The sequence below is a fragment of the Cynocephalus volans genome, chromosome 13, assembly GCF_027409185.1.
Source record: "Cynocephalus volans isolate mCynVol1 chromosome 13, mCynVol1.pri, whole genome shotgun sequence".
Classification (NCBI taxonomy): domain Eukaryota; kingdom Metazoa; phylum Chordata; class Mammalia; order Dermoptera; family Cynocephalidae; genus Cynocephalus; species Cynocephalus volans.
The window spans coordinates 109,435,295-109,462,424 of NC_084472.1; the positions used below are offsets into that span (position 1 = coordinate 109,435,295).

Consider the following 27,130-nt stretch of genomic DNA (forward strand, 5'->3'; position numbering starts at 1 on the left):
TCCCGGGACGCCCTTTGCCTGTCCCTGGGAATTGGGGAAGAGGAATCTAGATTGGACGGATGGTGGGGAAGTGCGTTGTCCCTCAAGGAACACGGTTCCTCCCATCGCTTTCCTGTCCGAGACCCCATCACGAACCTCCGTCCCTTAGTTCTCCCAGCGCGGCGGCCGAAGGGGCGGGACCAGGCCCGGGATTGGCTGTTGTCGTCCGACCCTCTCCACGGCTCTCCAATCCCTCTTCCCCACAGGCGCCTGCGCAATGAGCCGGTCGTGGGGGGCGGGAATCGCTTCTGGGTAGCGGAGCCCATGTCGGCCCTGAGGCGCTCCGGCTACGGCCCCAGCGATGGTCCGTCTTACGGACGCTATTACGGGCCAGGGGGTGGAGACGTGCCGGTGCACCCACCTCCGCCCTTATATCCCCTCCGTTCCGAACCTCCGCAGCCTCCCGTCTCCTGGCGGGTGCGCGGGGGCGGCCCGGCTGAACCCTCCTGGACGGGGGAAGGCGCCGGCGATGGCTACTATCCCTCTGGAGGCGCCTGGCCGGAGCCGGGCCGAGCTGGAGGAAGCCACCAAGTAAGCTCTGCACCGTCTGTCCCAGGGGGATTCGACAGGCGAGCCTGGGTGGGGCGGGTATTGGGGTTGGTTCACCTCCGGGCTCGTCACGGGTCGGGTTTCATATTTGTTCTCCTCAGGGGTGTTGGAGAGACTGACTGGGATGGTAGGTGGAGGGATGTGCTTGTGTTGCCTTCGGCCTTCTATGCTTCGACCACAGCAAACGTGTCTGCGACCACTGAAAAGGAAAAAAGGTCCTGTGCTGACTGACTGGGCTCGGGAGCAGGCTGCGGGGTCGCTCTCCTGGAGCGACGTTGGGCTGGAGTGACACGGCTCTGCTCCTCGAGCTGTGACAATTCATCCTGCGTGGCGCGGCGGCCGGCCCTCCCCAGAAGGGAGGTGGCTGCAGCCCCCGTCGTCGCTCAGCAACCCTCCCGCGGGGAGGGGATCAGAGCATTTAGCCCTTTGCCCCTAATGCTTTGCTCGGGATTGAATCACGAATAATTGGTTTTTAAAGCACCTTTACGTCGAGTGTTTTGTTTAATCTTCAAGGCGACCGCAGGGTAAATGTCATTACAGTATCCCTATTTTCGAATAAGGAACCGAAGGCTCTGAAAGATGAACTCACTTGCTTAATATACTTGGACCTGTAACGTTTTATTTCTCTATATTCCTGCCGGAAATATGCTTCTGTTCTGTTATTGCAATATTCTTAGTAGGGGGTTATCTTTATGTCATTCAGGAATTATGACATCCTCATTTGTTGAAAATGTAGTTGTGAAATTCTCGTACATTGCTGGTGTAGTGTAAAATCGTGCAGTGCTTTGGAAAATAGTTTGGTAGTTCCTCAAAACACTGAGCATAGAGTTAGCATATGACCCAGCAAGTTCATCCCTAGGTTTATAACCAAAAGAACTGAAAACATATCTTCACATAGAAACTTATACAACACATATTCATAACACCATTAGCCATAGCATATTAGCCAAAAAGTGGAAATAACCCAAATATCCATCAGTTGATGAATGGATAAACAAAATATGGTATATTCATGCAATGGAATCTGCGTATTATTTGGCAGAATAATGGAATGAAGTATGGATACATGCTACAACATGAATGAACCTTGAAAACATCATACTACATGAACAAAGCCAGTCACAAAGACTGCGTGTTGTATGATTCCATTTATATGAAATGTCCAGAGTAGGTAAATCCATAGAGACAGATTAGTGATTGCCAGAGATTGGGGGACTGGAGGTGTTGGGGAGTGTATGGGGTTTCTTTTTGGGGTGATGAAGTATTCTAAAGTTAGAAGTGATAGTGGCACAATTCTAAATATACTAAAAATCACTGAATTGTATACTTTAAAAGGATGGGTTTTATGGTATGTTAATTATATCTCAATTTTTTAAATTGAGAAAAAACACGTGGTAGTGAGGTTAATTGTAAAGAACAATTCATATTTTCTCTGCCTAAATCTGGAATAAGTAGGGTGTGGGACTTTAATCCCATGGCAGAGTAGAATGATGAAAAGCTTGGCCTATAAGTGGCCAGTTTAGACCAAAGAGACCAAAAATCAGTTGAAGGCAAAGAGGAGAGGACCTCTAAACTGATGGCTTACTTCTTTTGGGCTTTTACATATAAGTTTTATATTTCTATATTATCAAATCTTTCAAACTTTAAAAAAAAAGTATAGGACCCTTTTAAAACCTTGCTACTCAAAAAGTGTGGTCCATGGACCAGAAGCTTCAGTGTCACTTGTGAGGCTGTTAGAAATCTCTCCACTTCCCAGACTTACTGCCGCAATTTATTAAGATCCCCAGGTGATTCATATGCACATTAATGTTTGAGAAACACTGTTGTATGGAATTGGATCTATAGAGATGATATTACACTGAACCATAACAAATACATGACTATATTAACATGTTTAAATATGGCAGGAAAAAAATTGGGAATCTACTGCCTTTTTGTAAAGAGTAAAACTTTTTTTTACCTTGTTAGCTATACTTGTAGCACTGTGGTTTGATCCCTGAACTAGCAGCATCTGTTTTACCTAGGAGCTTGTTGTAAACGCTGTATCTCAGGCCCTGCTTCAGACCTACTGAATCAGAGTATGTATTTTAACAAGATCCCTAGGTGATTTACATGTTTCCACAGAATAAGTCATCAGGGAGAGTGTGCCAAGACAGAAATGGGAGTCTCTTCAACCTAGTCTTGGAGGTGACTTACCATCACTTCTGCTGCGTACTATTTGTTACAGAGAGCCATCTGATCCAATGTGGGAGACTATGTCACAAGGTGTGAATATTACGGGGCAGGGATTATTGGGAGCCAACTTGGAGGATGGTTACAACAGGAAGGAACCTGAGAGGGAGCTCAGTTTTGCTCCCAGAGTAGTTCAGAAGAGTGGGGAAAAGGGCATGTACTTGAGCAATGTCTGAATGTAGAGACCTTTTTTTCTCCAGCAAAATTTTTGAAGAAATTTTATTACAAAACAATTCAAACTTACAGAAAAGTTGAAAAAATTATAAGTGAATACCCATATATCTACCACCTAGATTCTGTAGTTAGCATTTTATTATTATATTTGTTTTATCACATCTCTCCATCTTATTTTTTGGATGCATTTCAAAATAAGTTGCGTAGATTTGAAAGAGTTTCAAAGGTAGAATTAGGAGGATAATATCAATTGGAAGTGAGGTATGTGGGAGAAACAGATGATTTTGAAGCTTTTGTATTTTACATACAGAGGAGGAGGAATAGGAAGGAAAATAATGATTTCGTTCTGTAGCAAAAGAACTAAGGATCGGTTAAGATAGGAGCTTAACAAAATACAAAAACTTGGCAAGGTAAACCCTTATGTGCTGCCTTTATTTCATTTCGGCCGGAAGCCAGTTAGTCAGAATAGCTACCGAGCGCCAAGCTCTGGATGCAGTGTATGGAATTGATTAGAGAGAGATTTGTGATTTTCTGTTTTCGCTTTGGTTTTTAATGTTGAATTTTAAGCTTTTTGGCATTCAGGAGTTGTTGCCTGTGGAAGCAAAATGATAGGTGTGGGACTCAGGTGGGAGGTGGGGGGGCAGGGTTGAGATAGTGATTTGAGAGTCATCAGATATAAGCATGACTGAATTACCAAACTGGGTAATGTTACGGGGGGGAGATCTTTGACAGTCTAGAAAAGGAGATAGAGAAAGAGGATCCAGAAGACAATGAGAGAGAATAGTTGAAAGACAGTAGGAGGATCAGGAAAGTCGTCCAATGCAAACCAAAAAAGACAATTATTTTGGAAGTAAGTGATATGAGAACTGACGAGAAGCTGTTGGATTTGGTAATTTAAAAGATACTGTTGGTTTTAGTGGTGGGAGTTTAGAATAGTATTAAAGTAGTGAAAGGGAGGTCTGGACGAGAAGGCCACTTGACTGGGAACCACAATTTAGGGAAGAATTTTTGGGATTAGGTAGCTTGAGTATGTTTTTAAGCAGAGGAGACTGAACTAGTAGATTCAGAAAAAGATGCAAACAAAAGGATGGAGAATAGCTTGGGGAAAATAGGACTAAGAAGTTAGGAGAAGAGTTGAGAAGCCTCTTCTGATCTACAGGGGGAAAAAGTAAGTTTGGAGCTGGAGGGGAGGGATATTGATGGAGTTTACAGGTGCTGGCCTCCTTTCTTGATGGAATGGGAGGCTAGCTTATCTGAGAGTAATGAAAGTAGAATGGGGTACACTGGGAAATTTAAATGGTAAATGTTTGAACCAGGTGCTAGGGGAAAAGGAGAAATTGTAGAGATACATGGAAGAGACCAAAATGAGATTGAACATAAAAAAAAATTGGAATGATGGTCAATGTAGGAGCATAAGGTGATTTATTAGTGATTTTGGAATATATGGCTATACAAATAATTTATAGTATATTTTCGTAATAGTTTTTATCCAATTCTGAAAAGTACAAGCAAATTTGTTAATGGAACTTATGTAGTACCAGCACTACTCAGATTACTCTGCTGTTGGATTTGCTTGGTTTGGTGTTACCTTTTGGAGGAATGTTGATAAGTCACTTTGTAAATTTAACCATACATCTACTTCTTACATAACTAGTTAGTTCTAAGATAAAAATGAAAGGAGTTGACTCCAGCCTTCATCTGAGATTTAGATACTTCTCAAAAAATAAAATAAAATAAATTAGTTTTCTTATATAATTTTAATCAAATTTCCTTTGCCACGAAAACTTTATAACCACTTGTGAAAACCTTCTATTACCTTTGTTTTAGTTTATGTTTCAGTCAACTTTATTTATTTATTTATTTATTTTTAAAAGATGACCAGTGAGGGGATCTTAACCCTTGACTTGGTGTTGTCAGCACCACGCTCACCCAAGTGAGGAAACTGGCCATCCCTATGTGGGATCCGAACCCGCGGCCTTGGTGTTATCAGCACCACACTCTCCCGAGTGAGCCACAGGCCGGCCCGGTTTCAGTCAACTTTAAAAGCTTAGAATATCACATTGAAATTACTATAAATATATTTAAAATTATCTATTTTTGATCTAAGAAAATATTACAGAAATATTTTCATGGGTTCAGTAACCTTCCATTTTATAGAAACATTAGGTATGGTACAGAGGGGCTATCACATAAGGTACTTGAAGATTATTAGTTTAATTGTTTTTACAATAACCTTGAATTCTTTTGAATTTTGCATGTAATAAATTCAATTAATGCTGAAAATGAAGAGTAAAGTATTTATCGAAAAGAAGTTATTGGGGTAGGAGAAGTAATGAATATATCCATTTGTACATGGTTTACATGTTGTGGATGCTTTGTAAACTTTTTCCTCTATGTTAATTGCCCTAGTGTGTAGTTAAAAAGTTTGCGAAGAGTTAGGCACATGATAAAATTGGCAACTTAGTTTATAGAATAGAGTTCATCTTTAACCAGTTTCCTGTGAAACCAAATGTCATTTCATAGAATTAGTGTTATGTTAGGAGGTCCGTGAGCCACAGACCTTCATTGTTACTGGGGATATTTTTAGATTTGTCTCATTTTGTCCAAAAGTAGGAAAAAAGCAAACAAAAAAAAAGAGGTGAAGGGCCGAGCCCGTGGCGCACTTGGTAGAGTGCTGCGCTGGGAGCGCGGCGACGCTCCCGCCGCGGGTTCGGATCCTATATAGGACTGACCGGTGCACTCACTGGCTGAGTGCCGGTCACGAAAAAACGACAAAAAAAAAAAAAAAAAAAAAAAAAGAGGTGAAGACAATCTTTTTATTAAGACTTTTAGTGCTTCATTAAGGACATAATTTTTTTCATTTTGAAAAATTATGGTGTAATTTACATATAGTAAATGTCCCCCTTTTTAGGGTACAGTTCTGTGAGTTTTGACAAATACATACAATTATGTAACTACTACCACAACCAAAATATAGATATATTTATCTTTAAAAAAAAGAAAAAAGTTCTAGGATAAGAATTTAAGATTTAATTTCATCTCTAAACCCCATTAAAATTACAGAAAAGGAATTGTTTCTCATTTTTTAAAGTATCATTATAAACTCATTTTTGTAACATACACATATGTATGTATGTGACTATATATACATGTATACATACACATATACATTCAGTGTATTGAATGTGTTTCAATCAGTTGCATTCATTCTTTCTGATGTTTGAGTGATCCCATATTATGCCAGTGGGAGCCCCTTCTTGGCTTCTAACTCCTTTGGACATGATCCATTGATATTTGGTAGCTTCCTTGATTTCTGATACAATAGAGAGTCCCAGACCATTTTGTGTATATTCTGTCCCAAAACATATAATCAGCTATTCCTTTAAGAGAACTTGATTGTTTCTTTGTTTTTGTTTCCCAATGGAGAATTATATTTAGGAGCTGTATAAGTCAGGATCCAGGCAAGAAAACAGCAACCACACCTAGTTCTTTTAAAAGAGAATTTGATTTAGGAAATTAGTTAAACAGTTACTGGAGTTCTGTAAAGGGAAAAAGAGAAAACAGAAGTAACACAGAAGAGAGTAACTGCAGGAAGTGGCTACAATTCCTAGGCACAGGCAATAGAGGAAAGAGGTTGGAGTTATTAGAACCTGGAAACTTGGAGGAATGGCCTCATGGAGCTGGAACCCAGGAGGTGGTGCTGCCTTGCTGGTACTGGTAGTTCTGAGGGCATTCTGAAAAAAACAAAAGAAGCTGGAGACTGTTATTGACTGACTGGTGCTTCCAGGTCGAATAGCATTGCTAACAAAAACAGCAAGCAAATGGGAAGGAGCAAGTCCATTTTCCCTCCTCTAGCCTAGTGTCCTGTGTTGGCAGAACCAAAAAATGAGAAAGCTGGCAAAGGAGAAGTGTTTGCAGACTTCCAGTCTTGCATCACAGAGCCAGGTTTAGAAAGCTGTGTTTGAAGCTGAGGGACAATAGCTTAACAACTGGTACAGAGTTACAGTTGGATGCCTGGCGTATTAATTGTTATTGTATTGTCACTGCTTCTAGACCTTTTCAATGGACAGAATTATAAAATAAGTATTTTTAAATAGAAAAATAAATGAGTTCATACTTACATGAACTCAAACTTAACATTATAGGATTTTTTTTTTTACTTCTTTGTATTTATTACTTTTATTCAGAAAATCTCCATTTCTAACAATATTAAAATAATGACAAATATTTGCATAATCTAACAATAATACATAAAATAAGTTCAAGGTAACACCAGGTTCCAGATCTGGCATGATAGCATGAGGTGTCTGTGGATCCAGTCCCCAGTGAAACTGGTGAATGTTATTTTTAAAAAACAACCAATTAAAGTTTCTGGAAATGGTCCTAGGGAATACAGCAAATGAAGAAACATTTATTCAAGAAAATCTATTAAAACCCAGTAAGAACAGTGAAAGTCTGTGATATTTGAACCAATACCTGTTCCATTCCTTCCTTCTCCCAGCTCAGCATCACAGAAACTCACTCCAGAGTGGTGCATCCAAGAACACAGGGCTCCTTACATCCTCCCATCTATCCCCACCCCCACCCCCAAGTCAGAAGGTTTTCATCCCAGGAGGGAAGTGCATCAGCATTTCTCATTTTGCCCGAGCTATCTGTTCCTGGGGCTAAGTTCTAGGATGGAGACTACCTTGTGCAGGGTGCTGCTGAGAATACTGGTGCTCCAATCACCCTTATCCTAGCTTGTCAAGCCAAGAAGACCTGAGTCTACAGACTTCCCTTCCCCTGGGTGCTCCGCTCTTGAAGCAGAACTGCCACTCAGAGAAATGCATTAGTGTCCCCACCCCAGCTGTAGAGAGTGGTTCAGATGTTTTATCTGGAGGCAGAAGCAGGCTGTAAAATGGGCAGCCCCTATTCTTTTCCCAAAGGAACTGACTTCATTTCCAGCAGAGTGTGGAGAAGCTCAAGCTTAAAGAAGTTCTCAAAAAAAAAAAAAAAAATTGTGGAGGTTGTCCTGCAAGGCAATTGGGAGGAGATTGGTAAATTCATTGGAGATATAGGCTAAACTGTAGGCTGACTAGTTTGTTGGCAAGAACCGGAAAAGTAACAGCTAGGAGGATGCCTGTGGGGTCAGAACAAATCTCAAACATTGGCTTTGGGAAGTACCCTTCAAAGGGACCCAAATTTGATTGAATTAGTCTGTGGAGCTATTTGTGCCCCAAAGTCATGTTGGAAACAATAGAGCAATCAGCTGGAAATTAGTGGAGCTTTAATGGTTAGGTGTGGCCAGGGAAGGATACAGTCAAAGACAGTCTTGCCAAAACCTCTGTCTTCTGGGTTGACTGTGGACATACCCAAGCCTACACCCACTTAAGGAGCAACATCACCCACTTCAGGCTGGAGGGGTGGGAGGAAATAGTCTTCACAAAAATAATCCAGCTAATTGCTAAACAAACAAGCAAATAAGAATAACAAGCCTGATGTGGGAGTTATGGGACCTAGTAGCTAAAACATAGTATCTAAAATGTTTGGTTTCCAGCAGAAAATTATAAGGCATGCAAAGAAATGGGAATCTATGACCCATACACCAGAAAAAAAGCAGGTAATAGAAACTCCTTATGAAAGTTACCGGATGTCAGATTTAATAGACAAAGACTTCAATGTAGCCATTATATTTTATGTTCAAAGAACTGAAGGAAACTATGATTAAAGAAAGTAAAGTAAAGGAAGGTGTGATGACAATGTCTCATCAAATAAAGAAAATCAGTAAAGAGATAGGAATTATAAAAAAGAACCAAATAGAAATTCTGAAGTTGAAAAGTACAACAGCTAAAATGAAAAATTCTCTAGAGGGCCTCAACAGTAGATTTGAACTGGCAGAAGAAAGAATTAGCAAACTTGAAAACAGATCAGTACAATAATGATAAAAAAAAAAAAAAAAAGAAAAGAAAACAGATCACTACAGGTTATGCAATATGAAGATGAGAGAAAAAAAAGATTGAAGAAAAACAGAGCATCAGAGAAATGTGGGCCACCATTAAAGCACCAACAGAAATGATAAAGTTACTATAACAAAAGATACAAATATACACTTGCACTCCTTTCTTTTCTGAGATTCTTTAAAAGAAATAAAATTATATAAATTAATAAGTATAGCAATGTAATGTTGGGTTTGTAACATTTGTAGCTGCAATATAGATAATATCACAAAAAAGGAGGAAAGGAAATAGAGCTATATAGGAGTAACATTTCTATATTACTGGAATTAAGTTCCTATAAATCAGAAGCTGATTCTGATAAGTTAAGGTGTATATTGTTAGCCAAAGAGTAACTACTAAGGAAAAAAAATGAAACCGTTAAAGAAATGAAAATGCTACATTAGAAAATATTCACTTAATGCAGAAGGAAGGAGTAAAAGTAGAATAGAGGACAAAAACACCCATGAGACATATAAAAAAGAAAAAAATACAATGGCAATATATATAGAAGGAGTAATCTCTATTTAAAAAAATGGCATATCCAAATCCAACTATATCAAGAGCAACATTAAATGTGAATGGATTAAACAGTCCAATCAAAGGGTAGAGATTGTCAGACTGGATTTAAAAATAAAAGATCCTTTGCCTTTGCTTAGCAAAAAAAAAAAAAAAGATCCAACTATATGGTGTCTGTCGGTGATACACTTAAGATTTAAAGATACAAATATCTTGAAAGTAAATGAGTGGAAAAAGAAATATGCAAACAGCAACCACAAGTGAGCTGGAGTTATATTAATATCATATAAAATAGACTTTAAAACAAAAAATGTTACTAGCGATAAAAAGGGACATTTTATAATGATGAAAAGGTCAATTCATCAGGAAGATATAACAATTATAAATTCGAGAATACTTCAAAAAGTTAGTGGAAAGGGGCCATCCCGTAAGTGCGGTGCTGATAACACCGAGGCCACGGGTTCAGATCCCATATAGGGATGGCCAGTTAGCTCACTGGTGAGCATGGTGCTGACAACACCAAGTCCCCTTACCGGTCATCTTTAAAATAAAAAAAAAAGTTCGTGGAAAAATAGAATTAAAAGATAATATACATTCCTACTAACAGAATACCCAGAATACCAAAACACATGAAAAAAAAAAACTTACAGAAATGGAGGGAGAACTAGGTAATGCATTAATAATAGAGACTTCAGTACCCCACTCTCAGTAATGGATAGAACAATTAGACATAGATCATCAAGGAAGTAGAAGGCATAAACAACACTGTACACTAAGTAGATCTAACAGACGTCTCTATAACGTTCCACCCAACAGCAATAGATTAGTCCCGCCTTATCCATAGTTTCACTTTTCGTCCTTTCAGTTACTCGCAGTCAACTGTGGTCTGAAAATAGATGATTACAGTACAGGAAGCTATTTTGAGACACAGAGACAGAGGGAGAGACCACATTCATGTAACTTTTATAATAACATATTGTTACGATTGTTCTATTTTATTATTAGTTATTCTTTTTTTAAAAAATTTTTATTTACTTATTATTTTATTTTATTTTTTTTGTGTGTGTGTGTGTGACCCGGTAAGGGGATCGCAACCCTTGGCGTGGTGTTGCCCGCACCGCGCTCAGCCAGTGAGCGCACCAGCCATCCCTTTATAGGATCCGAACCCGCGGCCTCGGTGCTCCCAGCGCCGCTCTCTCCCGAGTGAGCCACGGGGTCGGCCCTTATTATTAGTTATTCTTAATCTCTTACTGTGCCTAATTTATAAAATAAGCTTTATCATAGGTATGTGTGCAAAGGAAAAAACAATATATATATAGGCTTTGGTACTACGTGAGGTTTCAGACATCCACTTTGGGTCTTGGAATGTATCCTTTGCAGATAAGGGGGGACTGCTGTATACATTCTTCTCAAGTGCACATAGAACATTCTGCAGGATAGACCATTTGCTAGGCCATAAAACAAACCTTAATATATTTAAAAGAATAGAAATAATACAAAGTATGTTCTCTAACCATAATGTAATGAAATTAGAAATCAATAGAAGGAAAAACTTCGGGAAACTCAATAGTCAGCCCTCCATATCCGTGGGATTCAACTAACTGTGGACTGAAAATGTTCAGACAAAAAGAATTCCACAAAGTTCCAAAAACAAAACTTGAATTTCCTTACCAAGTACTATGTTGAATCCACACAAATGACGTGATGTGTAGGCATTGTATTAAGTATTATAAGTAATTTAGAGATAATTTAAAGTGTTTGGGAGAATGTGTATAGGTTATATGCAAACACTGCCATGTTATATAAGGGAATTGAGCATTTCCAGATTTTGCTATCTGTGGTAGGTCCTGGAACCAATCCCCCACAGATACCAAAGGATGACTGTATGTGGAAATGAAATAACACATTTCTAAATAATGAGTGATTAAAGAAGTTGTCAAAAGGGAAATAAAAATTTGAAGTGAATGAGAATGAAGATATAACCTGCCAAAATTGATGAGATGCAGCTAAAGTAGTACTTTAGAGGGAAATTTAGAGTGGTAAATGCCTATATTAAAAAAGAAGAAATATCTTGAATATTCCATCCTAAGACACTGGGGGAAAAAAAGAGAAAATTAAACCTAAAGCAAGCAGAAGGGAGGAAATAGTAAAATCAGAGTAGAAATTACTGAAATAGAGCACAGAGAAACAATAGAGAAATCGGTGCATTTAAAAGCCAGTTCTTTGAGAAGATAAACAAAACTGATAAATCTTAACTAAGTTGACTCAGAAAAAAAGAGAGAAAACTCAAACACTAGAATCAGAAATGAAAGAGGGGACATTATTACTGACCTTTCAAAAGGATCATAATGGAATACTATGAGTAATTCAGTGCCAATAAATTAGATAACTTAGATGAAGTGGAAAAATTACTAGAAAGATATAAACTACCAAAACTGTTTCAAGAAGAAATAGAAAATCTGAATAGACCTATAACAAGTAAAGAGATTGAATTAGTAATTTTAAAAAACTATCCACAAGGAAAGCCCAAGCCCAAATGGCTTCACGAGCGAATTCGACCAAAGAATTTATTCCAATTCTTTACCAACTCTTCTAAAAAATAGAAAAGAAGGGAACACTTATCAACTTATTCTATGAAGCCATTATTGTATAACCCTGATTCCAAAACTGGACAAAGACATCACAAGAAGAGAAAACTATAGGCCAATCTTTTCTATGACTATAGATAGAAAAATCCTCAGCAAAATATTAGCAAACCAAATCCAGAAATATATATCAAGAATTATATAGCATGACCAAGGAGGATTTATTCCAGGAATATAAGATTGATTTAACATTAGAAAATTAACAAATGTAATACACCACATTAATTGAATAAAAACCAAAAACCCTGATTATGTATCTCAATAGATGCACAAAAAGCATTTGACAAAATCCAATACTGTTTTATGATAAAAACCCTTGTTAAGCTAGAAATACAAGGAAACTCCCTCAACCTAATAGAGAACTTCTATGAAACAGCCATGGCAAACCTCATACCTAGTGATAAAAGACTGGTTGCTTTCCCTCTAATAGCAGGAACACGACAAGTATGTCTGCTCTTGCCACTTTTATTCAACATTGTACTGGAGCCTCTAGGTAGGGCAGTGAGGCAAGAAAAAAATTAAAAGGCATTCAATTGGAAAGGAAAAAGTAAAGCTGTCTCTCTTTGCAAATGACATGATTTTATATGTAGAAAATCCTAAAGAGTCCACTTAAAAAAACTATTAGAAGTAATAAACGAGTTCAGAAAGGTTGCAGGATACAAGGTCAGTATACAAAAATCATTTGTATTTCTATACAATAGCAATGAAAAATCCAAAAATGAAATTAAGAAAATAATTTCAACTAAAATAGCTTCAAAAAGAGTAAAATACTAGAGCCGGCCCGTGTCTCACTTGGGAGAGTGTGGTGCTGGTAACACCAAGGCCACGGGTTTGGATCCCTATATAGGGATGGCTGATTAGCTCACTTGCGAGAGCGTGGTGCTGACAACACCAAGTCAAGGGTTAAGATCCCCTTACCGGTCATCTTTATATAAGGGGGAAAGAAAAGAGTAAAATGCTTAGGAAAAAATTTAGCAAAATGAGATTGCTGTGATTGGTTATTTGTGCAGGTGCCTAAAGGACATGTATACCTCAGCCCTTACCTTTGTCTCCCCACCATGGAGACCTCGGTGCTCAAGCAGCAGAAGCCAATGCCACCCACACGGCCAAGATCAGGAACCTGACCAGGTTTGAAAAATACTGGCCACAGACACTGAATGATCTTATTTGTCATCAGGACATTTTGAGAACCATTCCGAAATATGTCAGTGAAGACTAATTGCCACACCTGCTTCTCTGTGGTCTTCCAGGGACAGGAAAGACATTGACCATGCTAGGCTGTGCTAAACAGCTCTACAAAGAAAAAGAATTTCACTCTGTGATCTTGAAGCTGAATGCATTAGAGGACTGAGGAATATATATCGTTTAGAGACCAGTCCTGAGTTTTGCCAGCACAAGGACAATATTTAAAAAGGCTTTAAACTAGTAATCTTCAATGAGTCTGATGCTATTATTCAAGATGCCTAGAATACTTTGAAGAGAGTGATTGAGAAATTCACTGAAAATTCCAGGTTTTGCCTTTTCAGTAACTGTCAAAAGTCATCCCCACCATGTAACCCCACTGTATGAGTTCCTGATTTAAACCCCTTACTCCTGAACTCATGGTTCCCCACCTGGAAGATAAAATTAATACAAGTGAAAATGGAATGTATTACACTTTCCTCTGGGCTTTGAGTAATCCTTTGCGGCTCTGTCACCCAGGGGAAGTGGGGTGACAAATCCGTGGGGGGCTAAGCAACAGGGACGAAAGCACTTGTAACTTTTTCCAGTGGGCTGTAAACATTTTGCCGAGCAGGTGCCATTTGTCACCTTCCCAAATGGCCTTTGGGAAGGTGACAGAGGAGACTGTCTACACCTGCACAGGGCACTCGTTCAAGTCAGACATTGCCACATTCTGGACTGGATGTTGAAGATTTCCCACAGCCTACAGAAATATGGAGTTGAAAACTCTGAAGGGGTTGGCATTAGATGATAACTGACAGAGATACACTTGTTTGTGCACAGAGTTGACTTTCCATTTTCAGTTTGAATAATTTATTGACCAAAATGATAGACATTGGAGTGCAATCTTTCTGTTGACACCGATGAGAAGATTCAGCTGAGTTCCCTCATTGCTGCTTTTCAAGTCACTAGAGACCTGATTGTTGCAGAGGCCTGGGCATGGGTCAGCAGGCATTTAAAAAATACTGTGTTTGTAGGTGTTTGGAGCAGGGATAACGTGCAACAACTGTAATGTGTACAACTATCTTATTGTACTGCCTGTTTGTCTTTTATAGGAAAATAAATCTTTTTTAGTCTTAAGGCTTTTACCCTTCATTTGCTTGGATGATAGGGAGTATAAAGCTTTCAAATCTAATATGGTCCAAGTGTCTTCCAACTCAAGGGAAACAGAACATCTCCAAAATTAAGTTTATGAATCTAATCTTTGGCACTGTCTCTGTGTCTGCTTTGAATAGGTGTTAATGGATTTTTGAGCAGAACTATTATATTTTTATAAAATGGACTGAATTATCAGCAGGTTCCTAATTATGGTGTGGAAAGTAGAAAAAGCTAATTTTAAATATACAGGAGTACTTCAAAAAGTTTGTGGAAAAATAGAATTGAAAGATAATATAAATATTTCCACGAACTTTTTGAAGTACGCTTGTAAAGCTAATTTTTAAATTATGCCATTGGGGGCCAGAGGTTGTACAGAACTCACTTGTTTAATGCAGGGAAAGCACATGAGGTAATCCTGACTCTAAACCTAGAACTGCTGAAAGGATTGGGACTTTTGTGCAAATTAGCAGTTTTATAGCAGTTATGCTGCATTTATATTAGAATTCTTTGCAATAAAAATAAAACAGCTTGCTTGTTTTTTTTTTAAAAGTGCAAAACATTCAACATGATTGAAAGAAGTTAAAGATCGAAATAAATGAAATCATATCTCATGCTTGTGGATTAGAAAACTTAGTATTGTTAAGATGGCAGTAATTGAGAAGCTGCTGCTAAAATTCATATAAAAATGCAAGGGGCCCGTTATAGCCAAAACAGTCTTTAAAAAGAAGAAGAAAGTTGAAGGATTCACATTTCCCAATTTCAAAATTTACTACAAAGTCAAAGTGATCAAAACAGGGTGGTACTAGCATAAAGATAGACATATAGATTAATGGAATAGAATTGAGAATCCAGAAGTAAATCTACATATCTATAGTCAATTGATTTTTGACTAGTATACCAAGAACATTCAATGGGGAGAAAGAATAGTTTTATAACATACAGTGCCATGACCATAGGATAATCACATGCAAAAAGAATGAGGTTGGACACTTATCTCACACCATATACAAAAATTGACCCAAAAATAGATTATAGACCTAAATGTAAGAGTAAAAACTATAAAACTCTTAGAAGAAAATGTAGACATAAATCTTAATTACTTTGGATTTGGCTTCATTTCTTAGATATGACACCAAAAGCACTTACAACAAAAGAAAAAAAAATAGATAAAGTGGACTTCATCAAAATTAAAAACTTTTGTGTTTCAAAGGACACTTTGAGAAAGTGAAAAGGAAGAAAATGTTTGCAAATCACGTACTTGAAAAGGGACTTGTATCTAGGATATATAAAGGACTCTTAAAACTTAACAATAAAAAGGCAACCCAATTAAAAAATGGGCCAAACGTTTGAATAGACATTTCTCTAAAGCAGATATACAGATAACTAATAAGCTCGTGAAAAGATGCTCAACATCAGTAGTCACCAGGGAACTGCAGATCAAAACTGCAAATGAAAATGAGATACCACTTTACACCCACTAGAATGGCAAGAAAAAATAAAGCAACCCCGAAAAAACAAGTATTGGCGAGGATGCGGAGAAATTGGAACCCTCATACATTGTTGATGGGAATGTACAACGATGTAGCCTCTTTGGAAAGTTTGCTAGTTCCTCAAATTGTTAAAAGAATAACTAATTAATTATTCATTTACAACTACAGCCACACAACAGTGTAAAAATAACAATACCAGAAATGTGACCCAGCAGTTCCACTCCCAAGAGAACTGAAAGCATATGTCCACATAAAAACTTGTACACAAATGTTTATAGCAGCATTATTCATGATAGCCAAAATGTGACAACAATCTAAATGTTCGTTAACTGATGAGTGGATAAACAAAATGTGGTATTTGCATACAAGGAGATATTATTTGGCCACAAAAGAATGAAATACTGATACATGCTATAAGATAGTTGAACCTTGAAAACATTATGCTAAATGAAAGAAGCCAGTCACAAGATAATCACATAATACGTGATTCCATTTATATGAAATATTCAGAAGAGACATCTCTGTATACAGAGAAAGCAGACTAGTGGTAGCGTAGGACTGGAGGGATATAGATATAGGTGGGCATAGCTGAAGGGTATAGTTTTCTTTTTGAGGTTTTGAAAATGTTCTAAAATTAATTGTAGAAATGATTGCACATATCTATGAATATGCTAAAATTGTACACTTTAAATGGGTGAATTGTATGATGGTGAATTATATCTCAATGAAGCTTTTAATAAAAATAAGAATGCCAGTATTATGGTTAACTAATAGATGCATGCAGTTTTGGTTTCTTTGCTTATCCTTAGAGAATATATTCCACTGAGTATGTATAGTCAAAATTATGTGATCTAAAAATTATTTGAAATAATTCCTTTTTCTCTATGGTTATATTACCATTTGATATTTAGTTATTGCATTAATTGACTCTTCCTGTAGTAAAAAAAAAAACCTCTAGGATTTTGGTGGCTTACAACAATAAACATTTATTTCTTGCTCATGTTCTGTGAATCCACTGCAGTGGTTCTTCTCTGCATTCCAGGTTGAGTTTGGGTCTACCCATGTATCTGTCTTCTCATCCTGGGACTTAAGCTGAAATCACAGCTTATATGTGACATGCTGGTCTCATGGTGGAGGATGGGAACAAAGGGGGTTGCTAGAATTTGCAATAACTCCTAAATCCTTTGTTTGGACTGGCACACTGTCACTTTTATCCGTATTTGTTTATTTTGCATAAAAAGCTAAATTACACTTTTTAAACGTATGAGTTTATACCAATATCTCCAATTCAAATCCACCACCACCTGGTTCTTCCTCATCTTTCCTTGTTCCATGTTTTATCTTTCCTTGCCCATGTGAAAATATTTGTACTGATTCCCAGTGACATTGCTGTATTTATTTACAAGTTTCCTCTATTCTATAATACTCATAAAATTGTTTAAAAATTGAGACACTAACATCACTACTACTAACATGCTGCTGATTGAATTGTGTTCCCCAAGTTCGTATATTAGAAGCTTAAATCTCACTATAGCTGTTGATGGTGGAAAATCCTATTATAGTAATTGAAAGGTGGGGCCTTGAAAAAGTGATTAAGATTGTAGGACCGTGCCATGGTGAATGGATTAAGAATGGTGGTCAGGGGCATGGTTTGGAGGGTTTGCTGTTTCACAATGTGATACCCTGCGTCACTGCCGCCACCACCAAGACCCTCACCATATGTGTTCCCTGCACTGTGTGGACTTCCCAGCCTCAGAAACTGTAAGCAATATTTTTTTTTCTTTATATATCACCTAGTTTCAGGTATTTATGTTATAAGCAACAGAAATGGACTAATATACTTCCCATGTAAAGTCTGAGATTACTTTGCATTTCTTTTGCATTTAGAATATGTACCCTAAGAATGCTCTTTCTAAAAACTGTTCAAGAATTACTTGAATTATGTTCTGTGTGTGGTTTTTTAGAAGATAAAATACTGTTTGAGTTCATATGGTATTTCCATTTCAAATTAAGGATTTTAGAGTTTTTAATTTTATTATTCTTGTAACTATATTTCTTATCTTCCACTGTGAAAATACTGATTCCCAGCCATATTAATATAATTAATTATTCATTTACAACTACACCCACACAACAGTATAAAAATAATAATACCAGCAATGTTGATAATTATTAATATGATGACTGAAAAAAATCTAAGTTTTTCACAGTTGTTTTTGGTTTTGGTCTGTAGGGTATATTCCATTAGGGATTTCAAGTTATTGTGCTTTAAATTTACTTGAAATAGTTTCTCTTTGTGAGGTTGTTCTACCAACTCAATATTCAGTGTTTTTGTTTTGTTTTGCTTTCTTTTTTAAAAAAAAAAGATTTTTAAAGATCTCATTATCTTTTGTAATTATGTAAAATATTTACAATTGTCCTAAAGTCAAATGTACAAAACAGGGTATATTTAATAGCAGTTTACCTTCAACCCTTGTACCACAGTTTTTGTTTTTTAACTCTTTATTTTAGAATCTTTCAAACATATATACTAGAGTATAAAACTCCCAAGTATTAGTCACTCAGCTTCAATAGTGATCTGGTTATTGTTATTCTTGTTCATCTAAAAACCAAATCATTTATCACATTGTTACTTATTGTAGTTTTAAAATATGATTTAATATTTGTTTAGGGTAGTCTTGAGGGCAGATTTGTATTCTAATGGAGATGATCTGTGCTCTTAGTAGAAACACGATAAATGAAAGAGTAGAGATAGCTGTTCCTATGCGGTCCAGAGCCAAATGGAGGAATTGTCCTTAATAATAGGACCAGGGACACTTCACTTATGCTTTCTGGGAAGACAGTAACAGATATGGATAAATTGGTAGATTTAGTACATAGAAAGTCTGAAGAGACTATTGTCATAGCTAAATTTTCTCCTTGGAGTGTTAATTATTCTACATCAAGTCCTGACTCTGAGGTTATAAGCTCCCAGCAGAAAGCTTAGCCATAACAGAGAGTAGAGGAATAAGAAAAAACTAGAGTGTGGCCAAGCAAAGAAGTTGAATGTCAAAGAGTTATGTGTGTGAAGTAAACTTTAGTAGTAATACTTCATGTTCCAAAGTTATTAGGTAAAAACTCTTAACAGTGGCAAAGAATTGTTTTGTTGCACTAATTAAATTAGTAGTGATGAAAGGTAGTGGTTGGAGAGGGATAAAGGCAATCTAATATCTATGGTTTTGCTAATCATCTTGACATAGTTTCTACTATGTCAGTTTTTTTATATATCATTTGGTATGGTGACATTGACATAATGCATAGAACAGACTTACTAAATAGTCAAGAATTGTTCTGTTCTAGGGCATGTGATTTACCATATAATATATTTGCATCAGTTTAATAGTGAGTGTTTTTATAGTGGGGTCCACTGCTTTTTGTCTATTGCTTTTTATTTATTTATTTATTTATTTTGATACTTATAACCTGCCTCTATCAGTCTCTCTCACAATGATGTAAGAATGTTATTAAAAGTGAATTTATTTTTCTTTTTTTTTTAGGAGCAGCCACCATATCCTAGCTACAATTCTAACTATTGGAATTCTCCTGCACGACCTAGGGCTCCTTACCCGAATACATATCCTGTAAGACCAGAACTGCAAGGCCAGGTATGGTTTAAAATTGGCAGAGACTTTCTCAGTCTTTTCTTAATGAATTGATTTATTTTCAGAACCTTTGGAGATTTCATATAGTGATGTGTGGGTTTTTTAGAACACTTTTTTACTTAATGTACTTCATCAATTTTATTCTAATGAGTTTAGCTCAGAGACAAGGAACTATCTAGGCAAATATTACCTATGGCAAAGGCAGCTTGAGGCATAACGTTATTTCTCAGGATTTGGGGACAAATATAAAAGGTCCTTATTTTTTAAAATTTGAATTCTCATAACAAATATTTAATTTTAAATATTTAAAGCATACAAAAAGAATACAGAAAATACGTACATCTTTTGATCTAGCACCTAGCTTTGTCAATTTTTAAGTTTGCCACATTTGTTTCAGATTTTTTAAAAGTAAATACAATTGAAGCCCCATATAACACATCTTTCCATTTCCTGAAGTTGTATTTATTATCATGTTTTTATGCTTTTACTACTTGTATATATATCCATAAACTTTATATAGTATTATTTAATATGTTTTTAAACTTCATATTTGTTTTTTTTTTTTTTTTTTTGTCTTTTTTCGTGACCGGTACTCAGCCAGTGAGTGCACCGGCCATTCCTATATAGGTTCTGAACCCACGGCAGGAGCGTCACCGCGCTCCCAAGCACCGCACTCTCCCGAGTGCACCACGGGCTCAGCCCTAAACTTCACATTTGTGGTTTCATACTAACACCTTCCTACACCTTGCTCAACGTTATTTTTCATTTTTCTATTGTACACATATGAGACAAGAATTTTTCTAGAGTATGGAATTGTTGGGTTTTGGTATATATATCTTTATTAGATATAGCCAAGTTACTTTTCAAAATGGTTTTACTAGTGATTATATAGTCTTTTAAGATTGATTTTGAGCCAGAAGAATTTTTATTAAAGTTAGAGGAAGATTTGCTTGTTTACTTAAGGGAAAATATAAAAGCAATTAATTTCTAAATAATGATCATGTACATATGTAAACGTTAAAATGACATTGATCAGAGAGTGGAATAAAAAATAAAAAGATCATGTTACTACTTATCACAAACTTCCATTTTACTTGTGTCATCCTCATTCCTATGACTGAAATTGAGAAGTAGACATTTGTATTAGTCTGTTTCTGTTGCTTATAACAATACCTGAAACTGGATAATTTATAAAGAAATAGAATTTATTTCTTACAGTTCAAACCTGGCAGTCCACAGTCCAGGTGGCACATCTTGTGTTGGCCTTTTTTGCAGGGTGTCACATGGTGGGAATGACAGAGAGAGAGTGTGAGAAAGAGGGAGAGGGCAAGCTAAGCTTCTCACTTGCTCTCCTTATAAAGCCATCAGAACCATGCACAAGACTCCATGAGTGGACCGATCCATTCACAAGGGTACAGTCCTCACAATCTAATCACCTCTCAAAAGCCCCACCTTTCAATTACAATAATAGGATTTCCCACCTTCTTAACACTGTCACAGTGGGGATTAAGTTTCTAATACAAGAAACGTTTGGGGGGCACATTCAACCCATATCAACATTGTTATTGCTAAATGTTAAATGCTTGTGGTTTGGCCACATTTCATAAAATTCACCCCTTAAAGCATACAATTCAGTGGGTTTTTAGTATATTCACAAAGTTGTGCAACCATCATGACTGTCTAATTCTGGAACATTTTCATTATTCCACGTAGAAATCCTGTACTTATCACCTCGTTCCTCCCTCCTCCCAGCCCCTGGCAACCTCTAATCTACTTTCTTTCTATATGGATTTATCTGTTCTGGACATTTTATATGGAATCATGCAATATGTAAACTTTTGTTTCTGGCTTCTTTCACTTAGCATAATGTTTTCAAGGTTCATCCACATTGTGGGGATATACCACATTTAGTTTATCTATTCAATATAGAGATTTGATAGAATAGATAGAGATTTGGGTTGTTTCTGCTTTTTGGCTATTATGAATAAGGCTTCTATAATCATTCGTGTACAAGTTGTTATGTAGAAATATGTTGTCAGTTCTCTTGGATATATATCTAGAAGTGGAATTGCTGGGTCATATGGTAACCATACGTTTAACAATTTGAAGAACTGGCAAACTGTTTTCCAAAGTGGCTGCACCATTTCATATTCTCATCAGCAATGTATGAGGGTTCCAGTTTCTCCACATCCTTGTCAATGCTTGTTATTTTCTTTTTCTTTTTTTAATTGTAGCCATTTTAGTGAGCGTGAAGTGGTATTTCATTGTGGTTTTGATTTCCAGTTCTGATGACTAATGATGTAGAACATCTTTTCATATGCTCATTAGCTGTTTGTATGTCTTGTTTGGAGAAATGTCTATTGAGATCTTTTGCCCATTTTTAAATTGGGTTATTTATTGTTTTATTGTTGAATTTTAAGCATTCTTTAAATATTCTAGATATAAATCTCTTATCAAATACATGGTTGCAAATAGTTTGTCCCATTCTGTGAGTTGTCTTTTCTCTCTCTTGATGGTGTCCTTTGAAGCACAAACGTTTTTAGTTTTTTTTTTTTTTTTTTTTTTTTTGTCGTTTTTTCGTGACCGGCACTCAGCCAGTGAGTGCACTGGTCACCCTTATATAGGATCCGAACCCGCGGCGGGAGCGTCGCCGCGCTCCCAGCGCAGCACTCTACCGAGTGCGCCACGGGCTCGGCCCAAACGTTTTTAGTTTTGATGAAGTCTAATTTATCTATTTTTTTCTTTTGTTGCTCTTGCTGTTGGTGTCATATCTAGGACAGCTTTGACTAACCCAAGGTCACAAAGATTTATTCCTCTGTTTTCTTCTAAAAACCCTTAAAACTTTTAGCTCTTAATTTAGGGCCTATAATTCATTTTGAGTTAATTTTTATAATATGGTGCGAAGTAAGTCCAACTTCATTTTTTTTGCATGTGGATAACCACAAATCCCAGCACTATCTGTTCAAAGAGACTATTCTTTCCCCATTGAATTTTCTTTGTACTGTACCTTTGTTGAAAATCAATTGACCATAAATGTAAGCATTTATTTCCAGACTCTCGATTCTGTTCTATTGATCTATATGTTTCTTGTTAAGCCAGTACCGAACTGTTTTGATTACTGTAGATTTGTAGTAAATTTTGAAATCAGGAAGTGTTACTCTCCAACTTTCTTCTTTTTCAAGACTGTTTTGGCTATTCTGGTTCCCTTGCATTTCCATATGAATTTTAGGATAAACTTAATTTCTGCAGAAAAAGCGGCTGGAATTTTCATTGGAATTGCACATAGATCAATTTGGGGAGTACTATGTATTACTTTTATAGTTAATGTAATGGGAAGACAAAACTCCTTAATGTCATGAGTTATAAGTTCACTCAGTAATGTTAATTTTTCTGATTTCACCGAATGATCTTTTTGATGAAGGTTGTTTTTCTCATGAAATTATATTCCCTTATGTAAAAGAATTTATTACATTCAAATATTATATATGTTCGGCCGTCGCCCTCCCCCAGGACTGTGGCCACGCGCGGCGCGGTGGTTGTTCCGCTTCCCCTCCGCCCCGGCCGTCGCCATTGCCGAAGGCTCCTTGCCCTCCCCTCTCTGGCGCCCGCAAGGCCCCGCTGCCACTTGGCGGAAAGAGCGGCTACGCTCAGTGCGGCTTCCCTTCCCTCCCCTCCCTGCGCCGTGCGCTTGCCCGGGCGGCTCCGCAGCCAGCCGGGAGCTCGGACAGAGGCGCCTCGCTGGGGTGGGGACCTTTCCTTGCCCAGGTTATTGCTCCCTCTGCTTCCACCATCTTGCAATGTGAGACTCCTGGGTCACTGTCTCCACCACCAGATGGACTTTGGACTTCCCAACCTCAGAAACCATGGGCACAAAGAGTTTGTGGCCCAAGATCACACAGTGGTGTGACTGGGATTCAAACCTAGGCAGTCTGAAAGCCCCAGGACCCCAAGGACTGCATTTGCACACCCTCCCACCCAACTCCTCCTCTGGACCTGACCTGACTGAAGGACATTTACCAGCCACCTGCTCCCACCAACTCGCCCTAAGAGAGCCGGACTGCCTGCTGTGTTCATCAGACTGCCCAGTGGAACAGAAGATACTCTGCTCATTTCATCTGATCTGTGGACTGTGAAACCCGCTGCCACAGTGAATAAACATCAAAGAAAAGATACCAGAAATACGAAAACTCAAGAAAGTACACCACGAAAGGATATAAAATCTCAAGCTCTAGATCCTATAGAACAAGAAGCCGTTGAAATGACTGACAAGGAATTTCGAGTGATAATTCTAAGGAAACTGAATGAGATACAAGAAAACTCAGCTAGACATCATGATGAAAGGAGGAAAAGTATACAGGACCTGAAAGAGGAAATGTACAAGGAAATCAATGCCCTGAAAAAAAATGTAGCAGAACTTGCCGAACTGAAGAAGTTATTCAGCGAAATAAAAAACACAACAGAGAGTTAAACCAGCAGGTTTGTGGAAGTTGAAGAGAGAACGTCTGAACTTGAAGATGGGCTGTTTGAAATAACACAAGCAGACAAAAAAAAAAGAAAAAAGAATTAAAGGGATTGAAGAAAATCTGAGAGAGATATCAGACAACCTTAAGCGCTCAAATATCCGAGTCATGGGTATTCCAGAAGGGGAGGAAAAAGGAGATTGCATTGAAGACATTCAACAAAATAGTGGCAGAAAACTTCCCAGGTATAGGAAAAATCACAGATCTTCAGATCCAGGAAGCTCAACAATCTCCAAACGTATTCAACCCAAAAAGGTCTTCTCCAAGACATGTTATAGTCAGATTGGCAAAACTCAAAGACAAAGAGAGAATCTTAAAAGCTGCAAGAGAGAAGCGTCAAATCACCTATATGGGAGCCCCAATCAGGCTAACATTAGACTTTTCATCACAAACCCTAAAAGCCAGAAAGGAATGGGATGATATATTCAAAATACTAAAAGACACGGATTGTCAGCCAAGAATACTCTACCATGCAAGGCTATCCTTCCGAAATGAAGGGCAAATAGTATATTTCTCAGACAAACAAAAACTGCAGGAGTTCACTACCACACGACCACCCTTACAAGAAATCCTCAAGGGAGTACTGGGTTTGGATCCTGAAAAATAACTACCACTGCCATAAAAACCCAAGAAAAATCAATACCCACTAGTATAATAAAAATGGCATTCATGAAGAGAAAACAAACAAACAAAAAGGCTATCTACAACCTAAGGAACCAACAAACACAGAAAACAAACAGTAAATCAGAAAGCAAGGAACAAAAGACACGTAAGACAACCAAACAACAATCAATAAAATGCTAGGAATAAATCAACACTTTTCAATAACAACTCTTAATGTTTAAGGCTTAAATTACCCAAGCAAAAGACACAGACTGGCTGACTGGATTTAAAAGGAGAACCCAACTATATGCTGCCTTGAAGAGACCCACCTCATCCATAAAGACGCACATAGACTAAGAGTGAAAGGATGGAAAAAGATTTACCATGCAAACAGAAAAGAAAAATGAGCTGGAGTAGCTATTCTTATATCTGATAAAATAGACTTTAAACTAAAAACCATAAAAAGAGACAATAAGGGACACTACGTAATGGTAAAAGGATTGATCCATCAAGAAGACATAACAATCATAAATATATATGCACCCAATGTTGGAGCAGCCAGATTTATAAAACAAACTCTATTAGACCTAAAGAAGGAAATAGACACTAATACTATAATAGCAGGGGACCTGAACACCCCACTGTCAATATTGGACAGATCATCTAGGCAAAGAATCAGCAGAGAAACACAAGATCTAAACAATACTCTAGACCAATTGGACTTGGCAGATATCTACAGAACATTCTATCCAACAACCTCAAAATATTCATTCTTCTCATCAGCACATGGATCATTCTCCAGGATAGATCACATATTAGGTCACAAATCAAGTCTCAACAAATTCAAAAAAATTGGAATTATCCCATGTATTTTCTCAGACCATAATGGATTAAAACTAGAAATCAATAACAAACGAAATTCTGGAAACTATACAAACACATGGAAATTAAACAGCATTCTACTTAATGACATATGGGTCCAAGAAGAAATGAAGCAGGAAATCAAAAAATGTATTGAAACTAATGAAAATAATGATACATCATACCAAAACCTGTGGGATACTGCAAAAGCAGTATTAAGGGGGAAATTTATTGCATTAAATGCTCACCTCAGAAGAATGGAAAGATGGCAAGTGAACAACCTAACACTTCACCTTAAAGATCTAGAAAAACAAGAACAATCCAAACCTAAAGTTAGTAGATGGAAAGAAATCATTAAGATCAGAGCAGGGGCCGACCCTGTGGCACACTCGGGAGAGTGCGGCACTGGGAGCGCAGCAGTTCCCCCGCCGCAGGTTCGGATCCTATATAAGGATGGCCGGTGCGATCACTGGCTGAGCGCAGTGTGGCCGGTCAGAAAAAGACAAAAAAAAAAAAAAAAAAAAAAAAAAAAAAAAAAAAAAGATCAGAGCAGAACTTAATGAAATTGAAACTCAAAAAACAATACAAAAGATCAATGAATCAAAAGGTTGTTTTTTTGAAAAGATAAATAAGGGCCAGCCCATGGCTCACTCTGGAGAGTGCGGTGCTGATGACACCAAGGCCACGGGTTCGGATCCCATACAGGGTTGACTGGTTGGCTCACCTGGGAGAGCGTGGTGCTGACAACACCAAATCAAGGGATAAGATCCCCTTACCGGTCATCTTATATTAAAAAATAAAATAAAAGATAAATAAAATTGACAAACCATTAGCATGGCTAACAAAAAAAAGAAGAGAGAAGATTCAAATAACAAAATTTAGAAATGAAAAAGGTGATATTACAACTGATTCATCTGAAATACAAGGAATCATTCGAGACTACTATAAAAAACTATATGCCAACAAGTTTGAAAATCTAGAGGAAATGGATAAATTTCTGGACACACACAAGCTCCCAAAACTGAGCTATGAAGATGCAGAAAATCTAAACAGACCAATAACAATAAAGGAGATTGAAGCTGTTATCAGAAAGCTCCCAACAAAGAAAAGCCCAGGACCAGGTGGATTCACAACAGAATTCTACCAAACTTTCAAAGAGGAATTGACACCGATTCTTTACAAACTATTCCAAAAGATTGTAACAGACGCAAATCTCCCAAACTCATTCTATGAAGCAAACATCATCCTGATACCAAAACCAGGTAAAGATATAACCAAAAAAGAAAACTACAGGCTGATATCCTTGATGAATATAGATGCAAAAATCCTCACTAAAATACTAGCAAACAGAATACAGCAACACATACATAAAATTATTCACAACGATCAAGTGGGATTCATCCCAGGGATGCAAGGTTGGTTCAACATATGGAAATCAATAAATGTGATACACCATGTTAATAAAATCAAACACAAGGACCATATGATCATCTCTATAGATGCTGAAAAAGCATTTGATAAAATTCAACACTCATTCATGACAAAGACCCTCTATAAGTTAGGTAT

General features: G+C 37.3%; 1 protein-coding gene and 1 pseudogene across 2 annotated transcripts in view; both read left to right on the forward strand.

Moving 5' to 3' along the window:
• The first annotated feature begins 283 nt into the window (after positions 1 to 283).
• The window catches only part of BAG4 (BAG cochaperone 4), a 35,593-nt gene continuing 8,746 nt past the window's right edge, over positions 284 to 27,130 (forward strand). The window contains exons 1-2 of one of the 2 annotated variants that reach the window (XM_063077324.1): positions 284 to 570; positions 19,476 to 19,583. In XM_063077324.1, the coding sequence (XP_062933394.1) occupies positions 304 to 570; positions 19,476 to 19,583 (375 nt within the window). In that variant the 5' untranslated portion in view covers positions 284 to 303. The remainder of the gene's footprint in view (positions 571 to 19,475; positions 19,584 to 27,130) is intronic. The other variant, XM_063077325.1, reaches the window with a different exon arrangement.
• LOC134362125 (replication factor C subunit 5-like) lies at positions 13,189 to 14,363 on the forward strand (annotated as a pseudogene).